The sequence below is a fragment of the Berghia stephanieae genome, chromosome 1 (assembly GCF_034508935.2).
Source record: "Berghia stephanieae isolate SIO BIC M18660-M18661 chromosome 1, UCSD_Bste_1.3, whole genome shotgun sequence".
Classification (NCBI taxonomy): domain Eukaryota; kingdom Metazoa; phylum Mollusca; class Gastropoda; order Nudibranchia; family Aeolidiidae; genus Berghia; species Berghia stephanieae.
In genome coordinates this window covers 92616719-92642348 of record NC_088360.1, presented here as the reverse complement: position 1 = coordinate 92642348, position 25630 = coordinate 92616719, and the positions used below count along the sequence as shown (strand labels likewise).

The window sequence follows — 25630 nt, the reverse complement described above, 5'->3', positions numbered from 1 at the left end:
AGTCCCTGATTGAAGGTTTCATTGTCAAAGATGTTGGTTTTATTTCATTTTCACTTGACAAGTTCTATTTAACAAGAAGTAGAAGCTTAAATGAGATCTGAGACCATTTGAAGTATAAAATAAGCTTATATGCATAATTCAATGCAAATCTTCATAAATGGTGTGAAAGGTTTTAGTGAAAACCAGCGTTTAATAACCAACTGAAAAGATAAATATAGGTAGTACAAAATGTGACGCATAAGCTGATTTGTCCGTTGTAAACAGATCAAATGTATGACAGAAAAGTGACACACGTGTTTAATCGTCACCTTGGAAAGATAGTCTACACAGTGCATCTAGTATTAAAAGTTACCTTTCCGGCGGTGCAATATGGTGCAATAATGATAAAGCCGGCAGAAGAGTCAAAATAATACTAATTTACTGATGGTATTCTTACTCGAAAAGAAAGATATGACACAAGCGAATTAAAGACCAAAATGAGAAGAATATTCTTTTATGTGATATTCAACACAACTAGTTATAAAATTATGGGGCCTGAAAGAAAAGCAACTTGAATCAGTGCTTTATTTATCAATTTTGAGAAGAAATGAAATGTTGTTTGTTTGTTGCTTTAGGTCTCTTCCAACACAATTGAGGTTATATGAGAGACCGCTGAAACAAAAAAACAAGCAATCTAACAAAAATAGTACAAATGTAAATCAAAATCATAACCTAAAGATATCATAAGCTAAATTATAAATAACCAAGAACAAACAGGCAGAAGATTTACAGAAAAAAAAATATCCCCTGTCAAAAATACAATCACAAACCAAAGAAGCAGGATAAGCTAGTAAAGAGAAGAAGAAACGACATCACTATCGGATCGTACACCCATGCGAACATCATAGGTATATGATTCAAGGGTGATGCTCCCATCCAACCACCCGCGTAGAAATGCCAACTTCACAAATTCAGAACATATCGACCGTTGCCACAATTAGTAAATGGTAAACTAAGAGCCAAAGTGTGACTCTTCTGGTTATGGAAAAAATGAAGCCTCAATGATAAATAATGGCAAAATGACCTGAATCAGTATTCAGAAAAGTGAGTGGAGCAAGAACTTATGTTGGTAACAAGAGATGAAGTGAGTAGGAAAGTGGCAGAAGACAATAGAGAATAAAAATTTTTCGCGGCAGTGATGGGGGTTTAAACCCGCGACCTTACTGTACGACAATCCGCCTGGCAGTGAGAGCGTGACTCTACCGCATGAGCTATCCACGATCCAATAGATCGTCTTAACTCAGGTCATTATAGAGCTCTCTCTCTCTCACTGACACTTGAGATCGCGGGTCCAACCCACACAACCTCCATGAAGTTAGTTGGCCAGCAATTAAGCTTAATAGCCAATATTCTCAACACAAACATATAACATAGAAACAATTGAAACATTGAGTATCCTCCGGTATTTGGGGTGAATTTTAAATTCAGAAAAGTGAGTGGAGCAGGCACGGATGTTGGTAACAACAAGAGATGAAGTGAGTAGGAAAGTGCCAGAAGACAATAGAGAATAAACCTTTTTCCCGCTGGTGATGGGGGTTTAAACCTGCGACCTTCCTGGTACGACAACTCCGCCTGGCCGGTGAGGGCGTGACTCTACCGTATGAGCTATCCACGATCCCAAAAAAAATTGTCTCTAACTCAGGTCATTGGGAATTCTTACTCAAAATGTTAAATGGTGAATGATAATGTTATTTAACAGTTAGGAACTCCTTACTGTTATATGTATTTTTAAAACAAACAATATCACCTTACCTCTTCCTCTGTTTCATTTGGTTTTTCTTCATATGGATCATCTGGTACATATCCAGGAACCAGACGATAGGTAGTAGCATGATTGGGGTCAATGAAAGGTTCTTTCTTTTTTTTAGGCTGAAACGATCCAAAAAAAAAAAAAAAAACAAGTTTGGATCAATAATGAAATATGTTGACCCGTGATGATAATGGCAATTTGTTAAATAGGAGGAATATATGTGTTAGTCCATCGGTCAAACTCAAACAAAATCATTACATAGAATATCATAGTTTCGTAAATTATACTACTTCTAGTGTACATCTATTCTTAATAGTAGAGATATAACTTACTTTATGTAAATTTTTAATGAATTGTTCTTTCCTAAAAATGATTTATTTAAATACCATCGATTCAAGAGATTAAAAATTTCTTTTTGGTTAAAAGGCCTGAAAGAATTTTTTTTCTTTATAACCGTAGCCCAGGAGTTATGGATCTTACAAATAAGACTCCGGTATCTTTTATAAATTAAAATTGTAAAACATTGTAAAAACAAGGGTAAAAAGAGTAAACTAAGTTCAGCACCCTAATAATTGAAACAGATTAATATCATCTCTCTATAACCTTTATAAAGTTAACATGAAGGTTGATATAAAATAATTGAGAGAGATATATGGATAAGGAAAAGATAGAGAGAAACAGGAAGAGAGAGAAGGACAAAGAAAGAGTGAAAGAGAAGGAGAATGAAAAAGAAAAGGAAAAGAGAGAGAGAGAGAGAGAGAGAGAGAGAGAGAGAGAGAGAGAGAGAGAGAGAGAGAGAGAGAGTAGTTTAATTGATGGGGCTTTTTTCTAATTAGAAGGGGTTATAATAATTATCTTTTTAATTATCCTTTTATAACTGCACTACCACTCTCGACATACTTACAAATAAAATCTCTACCACTCTCCGACATACAAATAAAATCTAGACTCATTTACCCCCCTCCCCCGCCCCCTTCCTTTTCGACCATTGATTGCCTTGTCTCACTTTTGACACATGGCACCAGTTTGTCTAGACTGACGCCATAAAAATGGGAGTGTCACCAAAATTCATACAACTGAGCACAGGTGTCAAAATATGACATAAAACATGCTGGTGATTCTTTCATGGTTCCAACACTTGACCTGAGCTTTCATCTGAGAAAATCCCAAAATCCTGGAATTCTCCAGAAGATTATCTCACTGGTTGACTTTGTCTTTTTAGGCATTTTAATGGTAATTAAAATTGTGGAAGTGTAAGAGTTGGCTTTAAAATTTTCCTCTTAAAAAACACAATCATAAACACCTTCCATTGATGTTTGTTTTGTATTTTTTCATTTGTTCAATAAGATGCTCTTCCTTGCCACTTCTACTTCTATGCCACTCTGTTCTGTTTTTATCTAAACTTGATCTTGATAAAATTGTTTTAATAGATCTTCAACCAGTTACTCTCTTTGCTAGATTATTCTTTGAAGTTACACTCAATCCAGATCTAGAACACAATAAATATTCAATTTTCAATTATCAGGGGTGAGAATGACTGGTCACAAAAAAGGAGGAAATTTTTCATCGTGAAGATCATGACCCATTCATGCGACCATAACCTATAAATTTGAATTTCACTAAAATTTACTGAGATGCGATCCAAAATTTGTCTTGCAGCAATTTCTGACACAACTCGGTGGAATTTCAAAAGTTGAAAGTGTAATTACAACATTTGGTGGTTGTAGTAGGGATGATGATAAGGTGGTGGTTGTAGTAATAACAGTGGTAGGGATGATGAGGTAGTGATTGTAGTAGTAGTATGGATGATTGTGTGGTGGTGGTTTTAGTAGCTGTGGTAGGAATGATGATGTGGTGGTAGTTGTAGTAGTAGTGGTGGTAGGGATGATGTGGTGGTTGTAGTAGTAGTGGTGGTAGGGATGATGGTTTGGTGGTGGTTGTAGTAGTGGTGGTGGTAGGGATGATGTGGTGGTTGTAGTAGTGGTGGTGGTAGGGAAGACGGTTGTAGTTGTAGTAGTGGTAGGGATGATGATGAGGTGGTGGTTGTAGTAGTGGTAGTAGGGTTGATGGTGTGGTGGTGGTTGTAGTAATAGTGGTGGTAGGGATGATGGTGTGGTGGTGGTTGTAGTAATAGTGGTGGTAGGGATGATGTTAAATTTAAAATTTAAATTGAGCTTTTATATAGTGCAATATCCACTTAACATGCTCAAAGCGCTTTACAAGGGGTCCCTGGTCAACAGCAACATTTAACATGTAGGACGAGACATGACGCCTGTTAGGCAATATTACCATTTTTCGGACAAAGACAACGCTGTTAACGGTCAGGTACTCATTTTACACCTGAATACGGTGAGAGAATGTGAGTAAAGAGTCTTTTCCAAGGACTCAACTATGCGCCGAGCAAGGCTTGAACCCAGGACCTTCCGATCCGAAAGCGAGTGTCATACCACAAGACCACATAGCCGCTGTGGTGGTTGTAGTAGTAGTGGTGGTAGGGATGATGGTTTGGTGGTGGTGGTAGGGATGATGTGGTGGTTGTAGTAGTGGTGGTGGTAGGGAAGACGGTTGTAGTTGTAGTAGTGGTAGGGATGATGATGAGGTGGTGGTTGTAGTAGTGGTAGTAGGGTTGATGGTGTGGTGGTGGTTGTAGTAGTAGTTGTTGAGTGTAAACTCATCCTCTATCTTGATTTTATTATTATTATCCTTGATATTATAATTATGTGAATAAATCCTTCAACGATGTTTTTTCCGTTATCCAAAAATAAACAAGGGTTTGTTCACTTCCTGTTTCACCCTTACAGGCAAACTCAACAATGTCTTGATTTAACAATAATTTTCAATCTTCCTTCATCCTCATAACTCATTACCACAACTTACAGGTTATGGGCCCAGTCATGCACTGATGTATTAGGTAAATAAATTACCGTGAGTAAACAAACTCTACGAAGTCTGAGGTTAAGTAAACAATCCTTAAAATGTCAACCTACAGAATACCCTCCTTCAACGGGGAAGAAAGAAATTACGAGTTATGGGAAACAAAATTCCTTGGGCTAATGCGGCTCAAGAAGATACATGTCTTCAATGACAAAGAAATACAAGTAGATGAAGAAGAAAATGCAATCGCCTACGCCGAACTGATCCAGTGTCTAGACGACTTCTCTCTGTCTTTAGTGATGCGTGATGCCAAAAACAAAGGTAAAGAAGCTCTCGCTATTCTTAGAACACATTACCAACCAAAAGGCAAAGCCCGTATTATCACCCTGTATAATGTGCTGACATCGCTTGAAAAATCGAACACAGAATCTGTCACAGATTACATTCTACGTGCAGAGACAGCTGCTGCCTCGTTGAAAACTGCAGGCGAGCAGATTAGTGACAGTTTGCTGGTAGCCATGGTATTAAAAGGCCTACCAAACTCATTTAAATCCTTCATAACTGTCGTAACTCAGAGAGAAACCCCACAGACATTCGGCGAATTCAAAGAAAGTCTGCGAAATGAAGAACAAAATATCAAAACAGAAAACTCTACAGTAATGGCAACGACCACACAGGGTTACAGACCCAAAACAAGTACTAGTACCTTCCAGCAAAAATGGTGCAGAAACTGTAAAATGAAAAACCACAACACCGAGGAATGCCGAAAGAAACAAAACCGGTGGTGTGAAGTCTGCAAGAGTACTACCCACGATACTAGATTCTGCAGAAAGCAAAAACATTCCGCAAAATCCGTGGATGACAACGGTCAGCCCCATTCATTCACCTTCCATATCTGGACACACAAGTTCAACGAAAATGAACCAATCAACCAACACGACCACTCTGTCAAAAGAATTCTTGTAGATAGCGGTGCATCAACACATATCATCACAGACAAAAGTCTGTTCACCCACCTCGAGTCTGACTTTCAAGCTACAAATCATGCCATTGAACTGGCCAACGGTCAAAAGTCGTTCGGTATTGTCAAAGGCCGAGGGGATGCAAAAATCAACGTTTTCAACTCGTTCGGAGAACCACAGCAAATCGTTCTCAAAAACGCATTGTTTGTACCTGAATTCGACCAAAACATCTTATCCGTGTCTGCTGCAACGAGTGATGGAGCTTCGGTTATTTTCAAAGAAAATTCTGCTTCAATGGAATTTAATGGAAGTGTGATCGATGTGTCAAAATGTAAAAATTTATATTTCATAAATACAGTGAAGAAATCCACTATGAAAGAAAAATCTCTTCAATCCTGGCACGAAATTCTAGGGCACTGCAACTGTGAGGACATTCGAAAACTAGGTTCTCTTGGACACATTAAAATTACAAATCCAAATGACAATTTTGAATGTTCAACCTGTGTGCTCGGGAAAATGACAAACGCGAGAAGTCGAGTACCTGACTCAAGAGCAACAAAGCCGCTGGAGAAGATTCACCTCGATTTGGCAGGGCCGATAGATCCTGCTGCAAAAGATGGTTTTCGATACGCTCTCGTTTGTGTGGATGACTACTCTGGTGTGTGTGCTACATATCTGCTAAAGAACAAAAGTGACACAGTGAAAGGTTTTCAGAAATATCTAGCAGATTCCTCTCCTTTCGGACAGGTAAAATGTGTACGGTCAGACAACGGTGGTGAATTTACCTCTACTGAATTTAAGAACGTTTTGATTTCAAACAAAATTAAACATGAAAAGTCTTCACCATATTCACCCCACCAGAATGGCACCAGTGAAAGACAATGGAGAACGCTATTCGAGATTGCCAGATGTCTACTGTTAGAAGCAAATTTACCCAAATATTTATGGTCCTATGCACTTATGGCTTCTGTTTACATTAGAAATAGATGTATAAATAACAGATTGACACAAACTCCCTTTGAGGCTCTAACAGGCAAGAAACCTGATTATGATAAAATGCACAAATTTGGACAAACGTGCTATGCACTAACCCAAAACCCAAAAAAGTTGGATGCAAGAGCCTCAAGAGGAATTTTTGTCGGTTATGATAAAGAAAGCCTGGCTTATCTCATATATTTTCCAGAAACTGAAAATGTACAAAGAGCAAGATGTGTTAAATTTGAAAACACAATTTCCAACAAAAACAATGATGAAATTTCTAATGATAATGATCAAGAATCAATTTTTGTTGAAGAACAAAAGAAACAAATTCCTTACTCAATTCCAACTCCACCAAATGAATATTTCTTAGAAGATGTCAATTTCCAGTCAAAACCAAATCATTCGGATAAGAATGCTAATGCAGAAACTCCCAATTCCAATGATGAAAATTATAACATTAGTCCTAATGTCAATCAAAATACCACTGAAAACAAAACAAATAGAACTAGAAAGAAACCTAGTTATCTAAATGACTATTATTTGAATGACAATGATGATGCAATTGATGAAAGTATGAATTTGATCAATAATTTGCATGAAAATTGTGATGAATGTATTACCCATTATTTTTACAATGCAATCCATAATATTCCCAAATCATACAATGATGCCATGTCTAGCCCTGTTGCAGAGAAATGGCAGGAGGCTATGGAAGAGGAAATGAGGACTCTGGTTGAAAATGATACATTTGAGCTAACATCCTTACCACCTGGCAGGGATGTAGTGGGGGGGAGATGGGTTTATACAATTAAAGAAAATCCATGTAAAGAAGACCAATACAAAGCAAGATTTGTGGCAAAAGGTTACTCCCAAATACCGAATATAGATTACAGGGAAACATTTTCACCCACAGCCCGCATGACTTCAATAAGAACTCTGATGCAAATTTCTGTAAATCACAAAATGACCATTCACCAAATGGATGTCAAGGCAGCTTTCTTGAATGCGCCAATTGATAGAGAAATATTTGTTGAACAGCCTCATGGTTTCAATATAAAAGGTAAAACCAATGAGAAACTTGTTTTGAGATTAAAGAAGTCACTGTATGGATTAAAGCAAAGCGGTAGACTTTGGAACTAAACCTTGCATGAACATTTGACAGAACAAGGATTTTCCCAATCTCTTTCAGACCCCTGTGTCTATGTAAAGAAACCAGATGGGCAGTGTGAAACAAATGACATAATTGTTTTGATAGCATGGGTTGATGATTTACTTATTGCTTCTCATAATCGAAATGCTTTACAAAAGGTCAAAGAAAATTTGAAAGCAAAATTTCAAATGAAAGATCTAGGAGTATTGAAATACTTTCTGGGTATTGAGTTTAACCAAACTAAAAATGAGGTTTCAATGTGCCAAAGCAAATACACTCAGAAACTGCTTGCAAAATTTAACATGTCAGAGTGCAAACCTAGGTATACACCATGTGAAAGGAACACAAATAAATGTAACAATGAAAATGAAAAATGTTCAGAAGAAGAAGCATCAAGGTACAGAGAGATAGTTGGAGGCTTGATCTATATAATGACTTGTACCAGACCTGACCTTGCTTATGTAGTTACTAAATTGTCACAATTTATGTCCAATCCTCTCTCATTTCATCTGATCATGGCAAAACATGTACTGAGATATCTAAAAGGTACAGCAAACAAAATGCTAACATTCAGAAAATCCACTGATAATGAATTTACACTGACAGGTCATTGTGATGCTGATTGGGCAAATTCTGAGGACAGAAAGAGTATTACTGGGTATGGGTTTAAGATATCCAATGAAGGTCCTTTGATTTCCTGGAAATCAAAGAAACAATCAACAGTTGCCCTCTCAACCTGCGAGGCAGAGTATATGTCGCTCGCTGCCGCCACACAAGAAGGCAAATTTCTATGTGCATTACTCTCAGATATGACAGGAAATAAAATTGATAACTTTTCCTTACTTTGTGATAATCAAGGTGCGATAGCTCTATCTAAGAACCCGGTTCAACACCAACGTTCCAAGCATATTGACATTAAATATCATTTTGTCAGGGATGAAATTACTAATGGAAAATTGAATCTGTTTTATGTCCCAACTGAAGACAACTTAGCAGATGTTTTCACAAAACCAGTGAGCAAAATCAGGAACAACAAGTTCATTTCAATTTTAATGGGAGAATAAAAATCATGTACTACCAGATGTTTGTTAAAAACAACTCAAATTTTTTTTTTTTATTTTTTTTTTTACATGAATATAATCATATATTTTATTTGCATTGAATATAAACTGCACTTTTTCTTTTTTCAAGAATATCATTCTAATGCATATTGAGATTACATGTGAAAGTCCCACATCTTCTTTTCATTTTATTTTGATTCAATCTATTACCTACTCAATTTTTGTGTTTGATAGAGCATAACTCAATAACCAAGGGAGATAAGACTTATAAAATTTCTACCTAAAGGGAATTTACACAGTTGCTTTCCATTAATCACTTTTCTTCTAAGATTTTGAATACTGAACAAGTTAATGCTACCAATCTAATAGCATCTCATCTAAATCTAAATAAATCATTATCAAAGTGATGCTGATGCTATTTCAACATCTTTCATGACTTAATTCATATCCTACCATTACTTCATGTTTTATATTGTAACTTGTAACATGATGGTTCTATACGATGTAAACCCTTTTTTTTAAAAGTCATGAGGGATGAGTTTATGGGGGGATGTTGAGTGTAAACTCATCCTCTATCTTGATTTTATTATTATTATCCTAGATATTATAATTATGTGAATAAATCCTTCAACGATGTTTTTTCCGTTATCCAAAAATAAACAAGGGTTTGTTCACTTCCTGTTTCACCCTCACAGGCAAACTCAACAATGTCTTGATTTAATAATTTTCAATCTTCCTTCATCCTCATAACTCATTACCACAACTTACAGTAGTGGTGGTAGGGATGATGGTGTAGGGATGATGTGGTGCTATTTGTAGTAGTAGTGGTAGTAGGGATAATGATGTGGTGGTGATTGTAATAGTAGCGGTGGTAGGATGTTGATGCAGTGGTTTTGGTGAGTGTTTTTTTTATTCAGTGGTGATAATAGCAATTTGTCAAAAAGGAGGAAAATTTCTCGGTCTATCGATCAAACACAAGCAAAGAAACCTAGTAGTTATTCAGCTTATAAATACAACCCAAGAATCTCTCAAATTTAAAGCCATAGCCCAAAGGTAAAAAGAAAAAAGATTAAACTAAGCCAATCACCATTGCTTTGTTCTAATATATCATCTCTATATACCAGATGATTTAATGGATAGTTGCGAAAGAAAGAGAGAGAGATAGGGGTGGGGAGGAGAGACTTCTTTACCAGAATAACTTATGTATTGACATATTGAATTCTATATCAAAAAAAAAAAAAAATAAAGAAGAAAAGAGAAATAGAAAGAAAGGCAAAGGGGAAAAAGAGAGAGAGAGAGAGAGAGAGAGAGAGAGAGAGAGAGAGAGAGAGAGAGAGAGAGAGAGAGAGAGAGAGAGAGAAAGAGAGAGAGAGAGAGAGAGATTAAAAAGGCAATAGGTACCTACAACAGGAGGAAAAAGTCCAACCTCTTCCACCATCAACTAACTAATAAAAGAACAATACTGGTCTTCTGTGTCAATTGTGACATCTGGTGCCATACTGTCTGGCCCAACGTCATAAAAACGGGACCGTCACCAAATTTCACGAGACTGAGCACAGGTGTCAAAATATGACAAAAGACATAATGGTGATTTTGTGGTTTTGAGGAAAATGTTTGACACGGCAAATTTGAAAAAGGAGGAAATGTGATGGGATGGGCGGAGATAAACTACCATTTAGGCGGAAGATTCTCAGCCCTGAATTATTTTTTATTTTTTAAACAACAACAATTTATGAGTAGTAGAAATAGTGGCAGAGAAAATTCTTTTAAAAGCAGTGATATGTTCAGGTTATTGACATACCTACCTGTCATTACTTGTTTACAAGGTAAACATATCTCCATGTAATCACCTCACTGGCCAATCAATCAAGACAGATTATTACTGGGTTAATAAGGATAATGTAATTGAAACTAGACTTTATCAACTCTGATCTGATGTACCGACGGAATTCACAGTAAGGTATTGCTGATCAGCAGATTCAAATAAACCAGAAATTCAAAATCAGAACGGTAGGTAGCCAAGTACAGCGTTGTAATTACGACTCTCAGTCATCAATGAGCTTTTTCTACCTTGCACAATAGTTTTCAAATTATTCATAACCAGAGAATTCTTTATTTTGATTGAGAAATACCCATAGAGACTGTCCTTTTTGTATAATCTCAATTCACAATTGAGTACAAGCCATTTCCCTAAAATGTTTGTATTTTATCAAAATTAAAATACAACAGAACAAGTGATTTGATTACAGTGGAAAGTTTTTTTAAAAGACACAAAAATACCATACAAAATCTAAATTTTAAATCATATTGCCAATTTACAAACTTTCTTGATTGCCTAAAAAATATTGGCATTGGATACAAATAAGGGAATATACAATTGTGACATTTCTCTATATTAAACTTAAATTGTTGATCCTTATTGCCGGTTTCATCTATTTTTCAAACTAAAGTATTCATCATGACAATTTTGAGTTTGAGTGGTAATACTGGTTACAACAATAATTCAAAACACTTTTAAATACAGCCTCACCACAGATATCATCACTGACTGACCGGCCTTGTGAGAAAAATCCTTCTAGAAATACTAGAAAGACAAATTTACCCTGGGGTCAAGTGCATGTAATAATAATTCAATTGAAAAAAAATGTCAATTTTGAGTAGATATATATTTATGAAAGAAAATGTTCTTTGCAAAGATCACAGTTAAAATAATCTAACACACGTGGACTGGGAAAATTGGGTCACCACTTTTATAAGGGTATGTGTTTTTGATGCTCAACTCTCTTTCATTAACCCACTCAGCCCTAGCCCTTTACCTTGTGCTACCCCTTTCCTTAGAAGCTTTGGTACATTTCAAACATGAAAAAGAAATAAACTCAGTGTAGCTTAATCCAAAAGAAAATTTATATGTATGTACATACAGTGCAACCTCTGGATAGCAAAATTGACATCTGGTCCCGATTTTTGCTGTTGCTATATTAGTAATAAAAAAAACAAAACGAAATAGCAACACACATTTTAGTTAAACCCCTGTTTAATGCCTTTTTCTTTTAATAACAATTTTTTTCTCCTAGTCAAGTCAAATTTCTGTTTATCAAAATTGATGAATTTTCAAGTAAGGGTCCAGATGTTTGTAGTGTTTGGCCAAATGAGGTTCTATTAGACAAATGTTAATGTCAAAATTGACCACAAGGACCTCTGGTAGCAGCAGCTTCTAACAGTCTCACATACAATAATATCAGGATACCAATATTGACGAGTTGCCGCATTTGTGTTCAGTCGAAAACTAGGTAACCTCATCAAACTACACGCTCGACCAATGCTCTGTGGTTTCAGGTTTTTTGCCACAGCACATGGCAATTTCAAAAGTGCCATTACCGATTGCTGACAACCTCGCTGACGAAGCAAGAGGGATTCAAGAATCAAAAAGTGTTCTCTTGTATTATTAAAAGCCATTTAATGAAACAACTTCACTCATGCTGTTTCCAAGCCCATATAAACAACAGAGGGGAAATGGAGCACTGTTTACAGTCAAAACAATGACAAAACACATCAGAGAGTGAAAGCTTAATGGCAAACCCTTTGTCAACAGGAAAAACACAAATCCTAGCATTATTGGGACAGATCATATTACAGACACTGGTCCGTGCATATAATTATTATTATCATAATATCACAGGCCTCTCCGCACCCACTTTTTTCAACATCTTGAAAACAACGGAATAACGACATCCCTGAGTAACAACATAATTTTCTGGTCCCAGGCGATGTCGTTATCAAGGAGTTGCTTTGTAGTTTAATTCAACTACCACTACCATGAAAAGATTAAAACCAGTAGCTTTAATAATACCTATTTAATTAGTCTCAGAACGAGTAAATAATAAAGTGGTAAAAGTAATCACAGCCAAACATCTGTTTTGGAGTTGAGTGAGTTAATAATGGAGAAAAGCAGAAGTAGAACTTCTAAGAAAACTTTTTTAACAAATAAAATGTCAAAATAGAACTTTTGAATGACTTTATCACTTCATATTTGACCCCAGAACAGAACAGATTTTCAAATTTTCAACAACAACAAAAAAAAAAAAAGAAAAAAGGCCGGCTCTATTTATCCAAATGATCACGGGCAAAAAAATTGAACTCTATTTCTCAGAGAGTTTGGGAATATAAACTTGAATTCTATTTCTCTGAACACTTGGGAAATAAACTTGACCTCTATTTCTCCAAACACTCAGGAAATAAACTTGATCTCTATTATTATTTCTGCGAACACTCTAATTCAAATTCTCGAAAGCTCGGCAAAATAATGCTGAAATCTATTTTCCTGACTACTCTATAAAATAAGGTTATGGTTATACAGTCTCAAATCCAAATAGGGTTTATGTTGAGAGGTTGAGTTTTTTTCTTCATCTATCTCTTTTGTTTGTTTATTTGTTTTTGTTTTTGTTTTTTTGTTATTGTTGTTAAGAAAAGACAGAAGATAGAGAGATTGCAAGTTGTCAGCCGTCCAATACAAAAATTATTTTTATTTTATTATTTTGTTTCAGTTTTCATTTTAGTTTAAATTTCCGTTCAACTTTCTTTTTGTTTAAAATATTCAATGTTTTGTATATTCATCTTAACAATGCCACTACAACAGTATCTCATTCATTTATCTGTAGTGTTTCATTCATCCTGTTTGTTGATAAAGAGAAAACTCGAAAAAACGTCCGTTTTCTCTGTTTTCGTAATTAAATTGAAGCTTACATTCAATTTCACATTGTTATTTAGGTCTTTCATATGACATTGGTTTCAAGCGTGTGAATTACATTTAGAATTTTTGTTAAACTCCCTAGTCTACAATTTAGAGAAGTTAAATTTTTCTATAATTATAATGGAACTATGTTTTCAGTCCACCAGTGGACCTAAAACACAGCTGTGTATTCAGTCCACCGGAAATAAAAATATTTTAAAAGGACCAATTATCGTCTATACTTACCTTAATCGATAGTGACGACTTTGATACTGAACCTATTATAGGCATCATCAGAAATGGACAGGCATAAAATTTATGGCAATTCAACGGCTGAATAATATCAATTCAGTGTTTTATTTACTCTCGGAAAATCTTGATTGAGTGTTGTTCGCAATTTTTCCTAGTCCTTTAGAATTTTTTGTGATTATCAAAACCGATGAATTTTCCAAGGAGATCAGAGTTTTAGTATTGCTTGCCATAGTAAGGTTCTATTTTGTCAGGTTTCACACCGATCACTGGCCTCGAGTACGGCTGTGCTTCGAGGTCTCCCCCTCCCCCCTCTGCCCCAGGCAGTCTTGACTTTGTCTTCTTCCAATATCCTTTTCTTTCAAAATCATTCCTTGTCCTTTGAATTGTGAGGCTGGTCTATTGTTCATCGTCTATCACGTCTTGTAAAACTATAATTTTTTTTACTGGTATCCCATTTTTTCCCTTTCTACTAGCCCTAAAATGACCTCAATGTTTTATAAGCGCCATCAAACCTTTAAAAACAAAAGAGTCCTTAAAAGAATGTAGAGTCATCTACGTTGCTGCTCACGCCGATATTGTCTCACCAAAAGTGCTCCAAGCTGTAACCTTGTAAATATGGACAGGAACCAAAATAAAAAAAATAAAAATCGAGTACAAGTAGCTACAAGCAGGGCTGGCGGAGTCGGTTATTTTAAAACCGACTCTGACTCCGACTCCAGCCTTGAAACCGACTCCGACTCCTCAAGCATAGTATTAATAGGTAATAATATGCAACCAACACTCGCAGCTACTTTTAGCTTTTCCCCAGTATATGTATTAGTATTATAACAATACAAGCCGCTTCATATTTGATATTGCATCATTAAAAGTACAAGCTCTTCATCATTTTTTGGCTACAGACTGATTAGCTCATTTCGAATAAACACATTAATATTGATTAATGATCATCAAATTTAAAAGATAAAACACATCCCCTTTTCCCATGAAAACAAACACACAAAAAAGATTACTATTTGTGAATTTTAGTGAAATTAAGACAATATTGAAACTGAAACCATTTATACTAAAATAAAGTCACTTCTTATGGTCTTATGGTTATCCCACTTTCTAATAATCTAACTTTAACATTGAATAGTCAGCATCCCCACCCCTCCCTCTAGTCAGGTACGGGGTGATTGGCATTGATGCCAACTTAAATGTACAGCACGAGAGCATGAAGGTTGGGTAGGAAAGGGGGTTTTGGAAGCATAGTTCACCTTTAGCTAATACCAATGTAATTTTTTTCAAATTCTATAGGCCTGTATACTATCTATATCTAGTATCTAAAATATTACACATTGAATGATATAAAAATGCAATGTCTGAAAGTGGTAGTGGTAAGGAGTCGGAGTCGGGACTTCTAAAACCGACTCCGACTCCACCCTCAAACAACCGACTCCTACCGACTCCGACTCGCCAGCCCTGGCTAAAAGGCAGTACTTAACCTCTCTCTCTATCTCTACCTCTCTCTAATCTCTCCCACCCCCACCCACCCGCTTCTCTCTCTGATGCTCCCTTAAACACATTAGAGACCCTATAACTATAAAGTTGTTCTATCTTTTTCTTTTTTTTCTTTTTTTTTCTTATGGTTGGTTTTGTTTTGTTTGTTCGTTTTTCTCCGGATTCATATTGCTACGTACAAGAAATACACAAGGAAATACATTTTGACATCTCACTGTGTTCTAAATTAAAATAATAATCTTAAAAGTGAGTAAAAGTAAAAGTAAATAAATTTTTAAAAAATAAAGGTCGATCAAACTTCTCGAGTAATGGCGTCAACGTGTTGAACTAGAAAAATTAGAATTTTTTGCCAAGGGAGTACACAGGCGTGCTTGAGGCCAGTGATCGATGTGAAAAGTGACCAAATAGAACCTTACTTGGGCAAACAATACTAAAACTCTGATCTCCTTGGAAAACTCATCGGTTTTGATAATCATAAAAATTCTAACGGACTAGGAAACATTGAAAATACATATAAATGTTAATTTTAAATTAATTATAGAAACATTATTCTCTGTACGGCCAATTTTGGCCAATGGCTATCTGCAACCATGGTAAGAATTTGTCTATTTCATTCAGGCTCCCGATTTCGAACTCTCAATCAAGACTTTTTGAGAGTAAATAAAACGCTGAAAATGATATTATTAAGCCGTCAAAGTCAAATTGTCATAGATGTTATATCTGTCCACTTCTGATGATGCCTAACCTAGAATAGGCTCAGTCAATGTCGTCATTATCGATTGGTAACAAGTACAGACGATAATTGGTCCTTCTTAAATATTTTTATTTCCGGTGGACTGAAAACAAAGTTCCAATTATAATTGTAGATTAGTAGAGAGGTGGGCCTTTGGCCGACCAACCTCCGCTGCACGTCCAACTCGCCTTGAGCATGCATTCACGTAAAATATAAAGATTTTTTTTAAAAACCTACCTCTGTTTCAAAAACTAGCATCTTTCAACTTTCTAATAAACATTTTGATTTTTCAGAACTTTAGTTCGTTAAAAAAATACCGGCCAATCTGACCCGTTGAGTCGAATGAAAACGAAATTTTGTTGTTTACACGGTTCAAAGGAAATGTCGTAAATAAGCTTTCATGGACTTCCTGTGTTGTTTTTTACAGTGTCACGTGACCTTTTTGAGAAATTTGTCGTCTGCTACAAATAATTAGACCGGTAGGGGGTAGATATTTTCGTTGGCGAAGAGAAAAAGTGAGTATTATTTCTTGGACTTGTAGAGAGGCCTAGGGTCCACCAGCAGTCAAGTTGATTGAATAAAAGAAAAAAAGGCCTTTTTTATCCGCCGCCACCACCACCGTGAGAGTGGAGGGGGGGGGGGGGGGGGGGGGGGTGCATGCCGACGAGAGGGAGACGTGTCGATTGGGGACCTTGGTGACGTAGACATCTCAAGGATGCTGGCAGTTGCAGTTGCAGGTGTTCTTAACCCTTAACAGCGAAGCTAATTTTTTGCTTTTAGATAGTAGTTTGCTTTTATCTTTATTATTGTTAACGGGGAATACAGCGTTTCCACCAAGAGAGTAGTCGGACTATCGCAACTCGGACTTCAATTGTCTATAATAGTTTTGCCGTTACTTGTCTTTTGATGATAGAAGATTTGGTGTTAGGTCAAAGATCGAATTTCGCCGCTAAAAGGTTGCATTGCTACTGGGTTTGCTCTCTCCCCCTACCCACCTTTTTTTTTCTTCTTTTTTTTTCACCTTAGTATTGTTGATTGCTGCTATTTCCTTTTTTATGATTAGCAAGTGCCGTAGGAGTCTCACTGGATGCAGGAGTACTGCAATTAACCCTTTGCCAGTGACACTGATTTTTTTGTTTTTCAAATAATAGTCTTCATTTATATTATTTTTTAACGCAGAAAAAACAAACGTTTCCACCATAAGAGCAGTAAGAATATTGATAAAAAGCGCTTTGAGCACGTTGGGTGGATATTGCTCTATATAAAAGCTCAAGTTTTTAAATTGTAATTTGTTTTTTGTCTTTTGATGAAAACGGTAAGATTTTATTTTTGGTCCAAGTAAGATTGATATTCGCCTTTAAAAGGTTAAGTTGTTTTGTTTTTTCAGTTTTTTTTTTGTTTTGTTTTTCAAATGCGGATACGCTGCTTCTTCCTTTTTTTTTCCTCAACTGGCAAGCTATCGCCGTACTTACCCGCATGGCTTGCACACACAAAAGGATACATCTAAGTCACAAAACCTTACATCCAGGTCACAAAATCAGACAACTAGGCCACACATCAAGACATCTCTGTTTCGTTTGTTCCAAGATAGCAAAACAAACCAGACGTCTTGGAGTTCGAAAAAGCTTTCCATAAAATATTTGGTATTTGCAAGACCCCCAGAAACCAATTCCCTATACAGCTCTTGTGCACGGTTACTTATGACCTTGATTTCTTTCGTACCCACCCCCCAAAATCCCACTTATTGTGTGGTATAGGCAGAACATAGTAAATAGCTGGACTGCCACATGCGTGACTAAATTGGCCAAAGAGAGAATCTATACTTTGGCATTAGACACCCATCACCTGATGTCTTGGTTTTTAATCCTAGCCTAGTGAGAGAGAGAAAACAAAACAATCATACATGTATCTGCAAACAACAGAACGTTTTCATTTTACATTGAGATGGGAAGGGGAAGGGATAACATTATGACAAGAGAGAGAGAGAGAGAGAGAGAGAGAGAGAGAGAGAGAGAGAGAGAGAGAGGGGTGTGGAGAGAGAGAGAGAGAGAGAGAGAGAGAGAGAGAGAGAGAGAGAGAGATGGGCGGGGGGATGGGGGGATAGTAAGGGGGAATGGGTAAAGATGAAAGAAACAATGGGTTGCCTGATGACGTAGATCAAAGGATTGTTACAGCGGTGTTCACGGAGCGTACTTCGTGAAATTTTAACCTTTTACAGTGACACTGATTTTTTTCTCCAGATTGCTTATGCAGAATAAATCGTTTCCACCAAGAGAGCAGTAGTAAGAGTATATTTCGACTCGGGCTTCAATTAAACTATAAATCGCAAAGCTTGTCTTTTAATGATAACATTAAGACTAAGATCTGGAGTTTGGGGAGTGTAAGATGGAATCTCGCCATTAATGGTTAAAATTGTTTTGATTTTTAAAAAAACAACTCACACACACACACACACACACACGAGCGCGCGCGGTCACGACAGCGAGGACCATCACTGACAGAATGTTGCAACGGTAAACCGGTTTACGTGTACATAGATCCTGAGGCTAGATGCCCCGTTACCGTGTACGTAGGCACTCCCAAAAAAAAAAGGAAGAAAGAAAGAGACACACACACACACACAACTCACACACACACACACACACACACACCACAGTCTCGCATCCTCTACGAACTAATTTTGCGCACCAATTTTTACTGCACTTATGCACCAAATTGCATACCTATCTAGGGACACTTTTTTCCGTATCTTTTTCTCAATAAACTTTTTAAAAAACCTTTGTTTTGCGCGGCTATTGCGCGGCAGGCGGCTGGCACTAGGGGGCACCAACCTATGGGTCAGACGAGAAAAACACACGATTTAGCGAGGAATGAAACATGAAAATATTTAGGATATAATTTCAAACACAACTTTTGAAATTCATCAAGGATTGTCTAGTACCGAATGTTTTTTGATAGAAAACAAATGTATCTTCAAATCTAAACTGCTTTTGACGGTAAGCGGTAAGTTTTTATTTATTTTTCTGTCCAAACGAATTATTTGTCCTGGTTATAGAAGCTAAGTATTGGTAACACCGGCTCAGCTCTCTAGTACTATTTGGTATCTAATTATAAATGGCCATGGCAATGTGGGCAATGGAAAGATCGTAAACTGGGGTGTCTTGTCAGATAGGGGAAGCGTGCTTGACTTGAGGATGATGAAGGAAAAAAGACAATTTTTCAGTTTGTTTTGAAAACATCAAAACATCAAGAATCATAAACTAACGGCGTAATTAAATGTGCAAGAGTAAGAGTAAGAGCTTGATGACATCAACGTCAATCAACCCAACGCCAACGTGCTTCTAAATTTCTAAAGAAAAACAACGGGCACGGGTCATCGTTGCAGAGTCAACCATGACATTAAAAAAAAATTGTTGAGTTAAAATTTCCATCTTACTAAAAAAATTTTTACCATATTTATTGATGGGGTCTTGATATGGTGTTGACAAATGTGTGTGACTGGGATGTCAACATAAACAACAAAGCAAAACCACGATCGAATGTCCGATGATCAGGGTTGCCAGATTATTTTTCAACAAAATGCCAGGGGAAGACTCAAAAATGCCAAAACACTCAAAAAAATGCCAAAGTCTGTTGACTCCCACCCCCACTAAGAAAACTACTCACTTTTGATAGACAATTTACTATCATATCCTGGTGGCTTGCATGTTTTCTTTTCTTTTTTTTTCTTTTTTTTTTTGAATTATACTAGATTTCCTGTTGGGGTAATTTTTTACCTACTGACTACTAAGTGGAGTGCTAAACCACTACACCACGGTTGAGAAAAGGTGTCATTTGAAGTATAATATACAAGAAAAGAAAATGCCAAATGAAAATGCCAAATGCCAAATGATTTTTCTAATGCCAAACGGTTTTCAAAAATGCCAGATTTTTGGAATCTGGCATTTAAAATGCCAAACTGGCAACCCTGCCGATGATCATTGTGTGATCCGAATTTTTTATTTTCTGCATTTTCTTCTTCGTTTTCTATCTTTATCCATTCCTTGTTTTTATTTATGGAACTGTGTTTTCAGTCCACCAGTGGACTAAAAACACAGCTGTGTATTCAGTCCACCGGAAATAACAATATTTAAAACGGACCAATTATCGATAATGACGACATTGATACTGAGCCTATTGTAAGGTAGTCATCATCAAAAGTGGATAGGCATAACATTTATGGCAATTTGACGACTTAATAATATCATTTACAGCGTTTTATTTGCTCTCGGAAAGTCTTGAGTGAGAGTTGTTCGAAATCGGGAGCCTGAAATAGATCTCAAGTCTCGATACCATGGTTGCCAGATAGCCACTGGTCTGGCCAATTTGGCCAAAATTGACCACACAGAGAATAATGTTTCTATAAGTAATCTAAAATTGACATTTATATCTATTTTTAATGTTTCCTAGTCCGTTATAATTTTTATGATTACCAAAACCGATGAGTTTTCCAAGGAGATCAGAGTATTAGTATTGCTTGCCCAAGAAAGGTTCTATTTGGTCACTTTTCACGTCGATCACTGGCCTCGGGCACGACTGTGGACTCCCTTGGCAAAAAAATTTCTTAATTTTCAAGTTCAACACGTTGACGCCATTCCTGGTGACTCGAGAAGTTTGGTCGACTCTTAATTTTTTTTAAAAAGATGATTCACGTTTACTCACTTTTATGATTATTATTTTAATTTAGAACACAGTGAGGCGTCAAAATGTATTGCCTTGTGTATTTCTTGTATGTAACAATATCAATCCGGAGAATAACGAAACAAAAACGAACAAACAAAACAAAGACCAACCAAAAAAAAAAAAGATAAAAGAAAAATAGACAACATTTTTATAGTTATAGGGTCTTGAATGTGTTTAAGGGAGCGTCAGAGAGAAAATGGGGGTGGGGATGGGAGAGATTGGAGATAGAGTATAGTAGTGCCGCGCTGAAGACCGGTCCGGACCGCGGTCCGACGGTCTTTTAGCTGTGAACCGAAGACCGGTCCCAGAGGGGAAGATCGGCGGCGGTCCTCACTTCTTATCACCTTTCAACTAGTGCGGGGCGGTCCTTGCAAGGACCACGGTCCTACGGTCTCGCGCCATAGCCTACTACTTCCCCAGCGATTCGTTGCTTCGGTTGCCTATCTTCCACCAATCACCACCCATCCCACTTAATTAATCGCACCCACCCCCCTTTGCCATACACTAAACGACACAGACGACCATACAGGCAGACGACCACCAACCTCCACTTCCCAAACCGCCCTTTCGTGTGTGAGATGGGGGGAACAGGAGGCGCACGCCTTGGACGATTCCATTATACGGGGTAAATTTCAAAATTTACTACACCATAATGATCGCAATGACAATGATCTATGGTGAAGGCATGACCCCTCTTCTCTAATGGGTTATTGTTTGAAATGTATGTGACTACAAAAGATGTGTGTGTTTGTGTGTGTGTGTGTGTGTGTGTGTGTGTCGAACCTAGCAAGTAGCAAATCCGATTTTTTGTTTTCTTTTGTCCATCTCTTGTCACCACTCCTTTCTATCGCAGTGTTGTCATTTAAAATAATACAATAATATTAAAATTTCGTTTGGTGTTTTTACTAATCAAATAATATGAGTTTCATTAGTTTCTTCCTTCCAAAAAACCCAGTTATAACGTCTGAATTTTAAAAAAGTCCAATAGAATATTTGGGGACCCCGATAGCTCAGTTGATAGAGCACTCTCTTTATACGCAAAGGGCCAGAGATCGATCCCGGGTGCAGTCGATTTTTTTCTGAATCCCTGTCTACTCAGCAATGAATGGGTAGCTGAGTTTGTTAGATCTGGCGAAAAGTCACCATCGACCCCTCTTATCACCTCATCCACCCCCTCTTATTATAACTTCACGTCTCTCTCTTACTCTTCAATGCTCGCTGCCCTCTAATGTGTGTGTGTGGGGGGGGGGGGGGAGGGGGGGTAGGAGTTGCGTGTGTGTATCAACGCCACGAACAACTCGATCAACGCCTTGGGCGATGCCATTATCTCCGTTAATGGGGATAAATTTCAAATTTTATTAAATTATCGAACTAACAAGGAAGTACGGTGAGCAAATAAAGAAGGCATCACCCCTCTTCTCTAATTAGGTTACAATTTGAAATGAGTGTGACTACTCCGTGTGTTTTACTCCTGTAGGCCACGGTTTTCATCGTGTAGCGGTCTTTAACGGTTCAAGAATGAACGATCCCACGCTCTCAAAGGTCAAACCGGTTCGAATTTCCAACAGTCTCTCAGGAATGTTCAATGTCGAAAAGGACCGGTCCTAGAGGACCGGTCCTTGTGGTCTTCATTTCCCAAGGACCGTAGGACCGTGGTCCTTAAGCTTGCCAAGGACCGCCCCGCACTAGAGTATAGATAAATAGATAGATAGAGAGGGAGGGAGAGAGAGAGAGGGGGGGGGGGGGGGGGGGGGCTTTGACTGTTAGTCAGCCTCTGTTCCGGAACAGGGATAGTATGTCTTTAGTCATCTATCTCTGCTGTTTTGCCTGACTTTTAGATTGTGTTAATTGCACTGGTCCAGAGATGGTGCGATATTAGTCATCTATCTCTGCTATAATTACTGACATTTCATGCTGAGTGTCAGCCTTAGATAAGCCTGACCTGACCTAAGAGGTATAGCTGTTCTGCCTAGCCTTCATCAGCCTGATTGCTTGTATCACGCAATCTAGGTTTATTTGAGGTTTATTCAGTCGGGGCCTTGACTGTTAGTCAGTCTCTGTTCCGGACCAGGGATAGTTTGCAGGTAGTCATTTATCTCTGCTTTCTGGATCTGAATTTTTCATTGGATTAACCTCTGTAATCTGGAGTATATAGAGCCTTGAATATGTCTGGCTGGACACTTTGTTCACCTCTTCGTGGATTGGTCATCAGATATAACACAATTTTATCCGGTCGGGGTTTTTGATGGTTGGTCAGCTTCTGTTCGGGACCAGGGGTAGTATGCTCTCAGTCATCTATCATGGCAGTTTTGCCGGATATTTTAGACTGTTGGGAGAAGGGGAAGGCGCCTTGATGACCTTGATTATTTCTGGGTTAGGGGATAACGTAGCTTTGCCCGGGACCAGAGATAGTATACACGTGGTCATCTATCTTGGCGATATTATTAGTTTCAACAGCTCTGCTGTGTTCTCTAATAAGTGGATACGATGGATAGCGACCTTTGGGTGTGGTGGCTGATGCACTTATGCTTCAAATGCTGAAGTGTTATCAAGGCAGTTAATATACAAGGTCCAACAAGGAATTTTATTTATTCATAATTATTCTTTGGTTTTAATGTCCACAGAAGTTACATTGGGGAAGTGACATTATGACTACTCAAGATATTAAAGAAATTAAAGAACAATTGAAGATGTTCACGGGACTCATTCCGACCATTTTAGAGATGAGGGAAGCGTTCGAAGCCTATAAGGAACAGGATCAGTTGGACCCAATCGACGACATCTCACTACCACCTAGTTCATTAAGGCCACCAGATACAGACAATTCGCCAAATGTGTCGAAGTCAAACAACAGATTATCACAACAGGGGCAACTATCCACCATGAAGGTAGATCACAACTACCAAATTCCCTTGGAGAATGAGACTCACTCCTACAATAATAATAATTCAGAACTAGCTAAATCTAATAATGGCTCTAATGCCCCACGTAACCTCTCGTCAGACTCTTCGTCTTGTGCAGATCTGCATACGCACAGTACCCCAACATTACTTATGGATTCAACAAAGGTGGCTGGGCCATCCAGTGCAGACCGAAATACGGGCAGCCAGAATCAGTCTCCAACAACGAAAAATCAAACAGTCAGCATGTCGGATATGCTCAAAAACCTCTCCGGGATTGCTAGTTCCAACGATTTAGAAATCTCAGAGGGAATATCAGCCTCATTATCGTCAGTGTTATCCAAAGGATTGGACTATATCACGCGGAAAACAATTAAGGACAAATACCAGGTCCCATCAAATTGTCCTCGTTTAGCTCCTATTGCCTGCAATAGAGAAGTTTTCACACATGCGGATGGTAATGTCAAGGACCAAGACAAATCCCTGCAGGAGGCCCAGACATGTCTCTTAAAAGGTCTAATCTCATTGGCGCATTGTCTAGGGTCACAGGCTTGTGTGGAGGACAGAGAAATGGGAGAAAGGATGGCGGATGCGGCGGTGCTATGTGCGGATGCTTCACATAAAATCGACGTCACTCGCAGGAAGTTGTTCGCGGGAGTGGTCTCGGAAGAACTGAGGACATCATTATGCAGTGTGGACTATCCGGTGGAGGACATGTTATTTAGCCGGGACCTTGGAGATAAAGTCAAGGCGGTTAGGGAGAACCACCGCCTGTCGTCATCTGTGATAGCCAACAAAAAGCGGCCTTTTCCTTTTTTAGGACAACAAAGTCAGGGTTCAGGAGACCCAGAGTGGAGAGGAGCAGGGAACAACGACATGATGAGGGGGAGGGAGTTCAAAAAAGACAGCCGATATCGGTGGAAAAACCAACAGATGCGAATGCAGAGGAACTAGGGAAAACTGATAAATCAACAGGAAAGCGGGATAAAAAGAAGGTAGCTATTGGTGGTAATACTGAAGCTTACATTAATAAGTGGTTTATGATTACTAAGGACAGATTTGTATTAAGTTGCATTATGGGATGTAAGATTAACTTTATATCAGTACCTCCTCGGCCTATTTCTATTAGGGAAATTCATATGAATGATGCAGAAACCTTGGCTATGAGTGATATCATTAACGAATTGATAGATAGGAAAGTTGTCAGGCAGTCAGGGATTAAGACGGGTGATTATATTAACACTGTCTTTTTAAGGGAGAAACGTAGTGATACAGGGAGGGGCGGTTGGTCACATTGTATTTAAGGCGACACAAATCCGAAATACAGAATCAAATTTTATTGGTCTAGTTAATTTAACTTAATTTGACCTACTTTGTATGTGTGTGTATGTGTGTATGTGTGTGTGTGTGTGTGTGTGTGGGAGGGCGGTATTGCAATTGTTTGCATATATGTGCGTGTATTTGTGTGTGCGTGTATGTGTGTGTGTGTTAGAATATTAACGAGGCGTACTCACAAAAGAGCATCAATTATCTTGGACAAAACTTGTCTGGTAACTTTCACCTGTTCATTATAACTACTCACAGACGCAGCATGTCCTGTTTCCAACTGATTTCTTATATCTACAACGTTGAAAAGTTTATATTTAACAGCATCTGTGACATGGCTATTTGATTCAGAATGTTTCTTCAGTGCCTGAGAGATGTGCGCAATATCACTGAATCCTCCTGTTGTCCGTTATAGCATACATCACCAAAAATCAAGCAATAAGAACAATGAAGCGTTTTACGGCTTTCACTGGCAGTAAGCCATTCAACATTTTAAAAATAATCATTATTCAATCGGCGCTGTCTCCTCGGAGTGTTAGAAACTAAGTTAAAATTCACTGGTTTGTGTGGACCTAAATCTTTCACCACTATTTTCTCTTGAGGGGATAAGTGTCGGAATTGATTATCAATTAAAAAATCAACATGATTCAT

The 25630-nt window shown here is 37.8% G+C and overlaps 1 protein-coding gene across 1 annotated transcript in view; it reads right to left on the bottom strand.

The window, feature by feature from the left end:
- The window catches only part of LOC144962381 (protein LTV1 homolog), a 52867-nt gene extending 32837 nt beyond the window's left edge, over nt 1-20030 (bottom strand). Inside the window, exons 1-3 of the mRNA XM_078895270.1 lie at nt 20012-20030; nt 19483-19584; nt 1792-1908 (exon numbers count right to left, since the gene is read on the bottom strand). Of these exons, the coding sequence (XP_078751396.1) occupies nt 1792-1908; nt 19483-19485 (120 nt within the window). The 5' untranslated portion in view covers nt 19486-19584; nt 20012-20030. The remainder of the gene's footprint in view (nt 1-1791; nt 1909-19482; nt 19585-20011) is intronic.
- Nucleotides 20031-25630: the final 5600 nt, after the last annotated feature.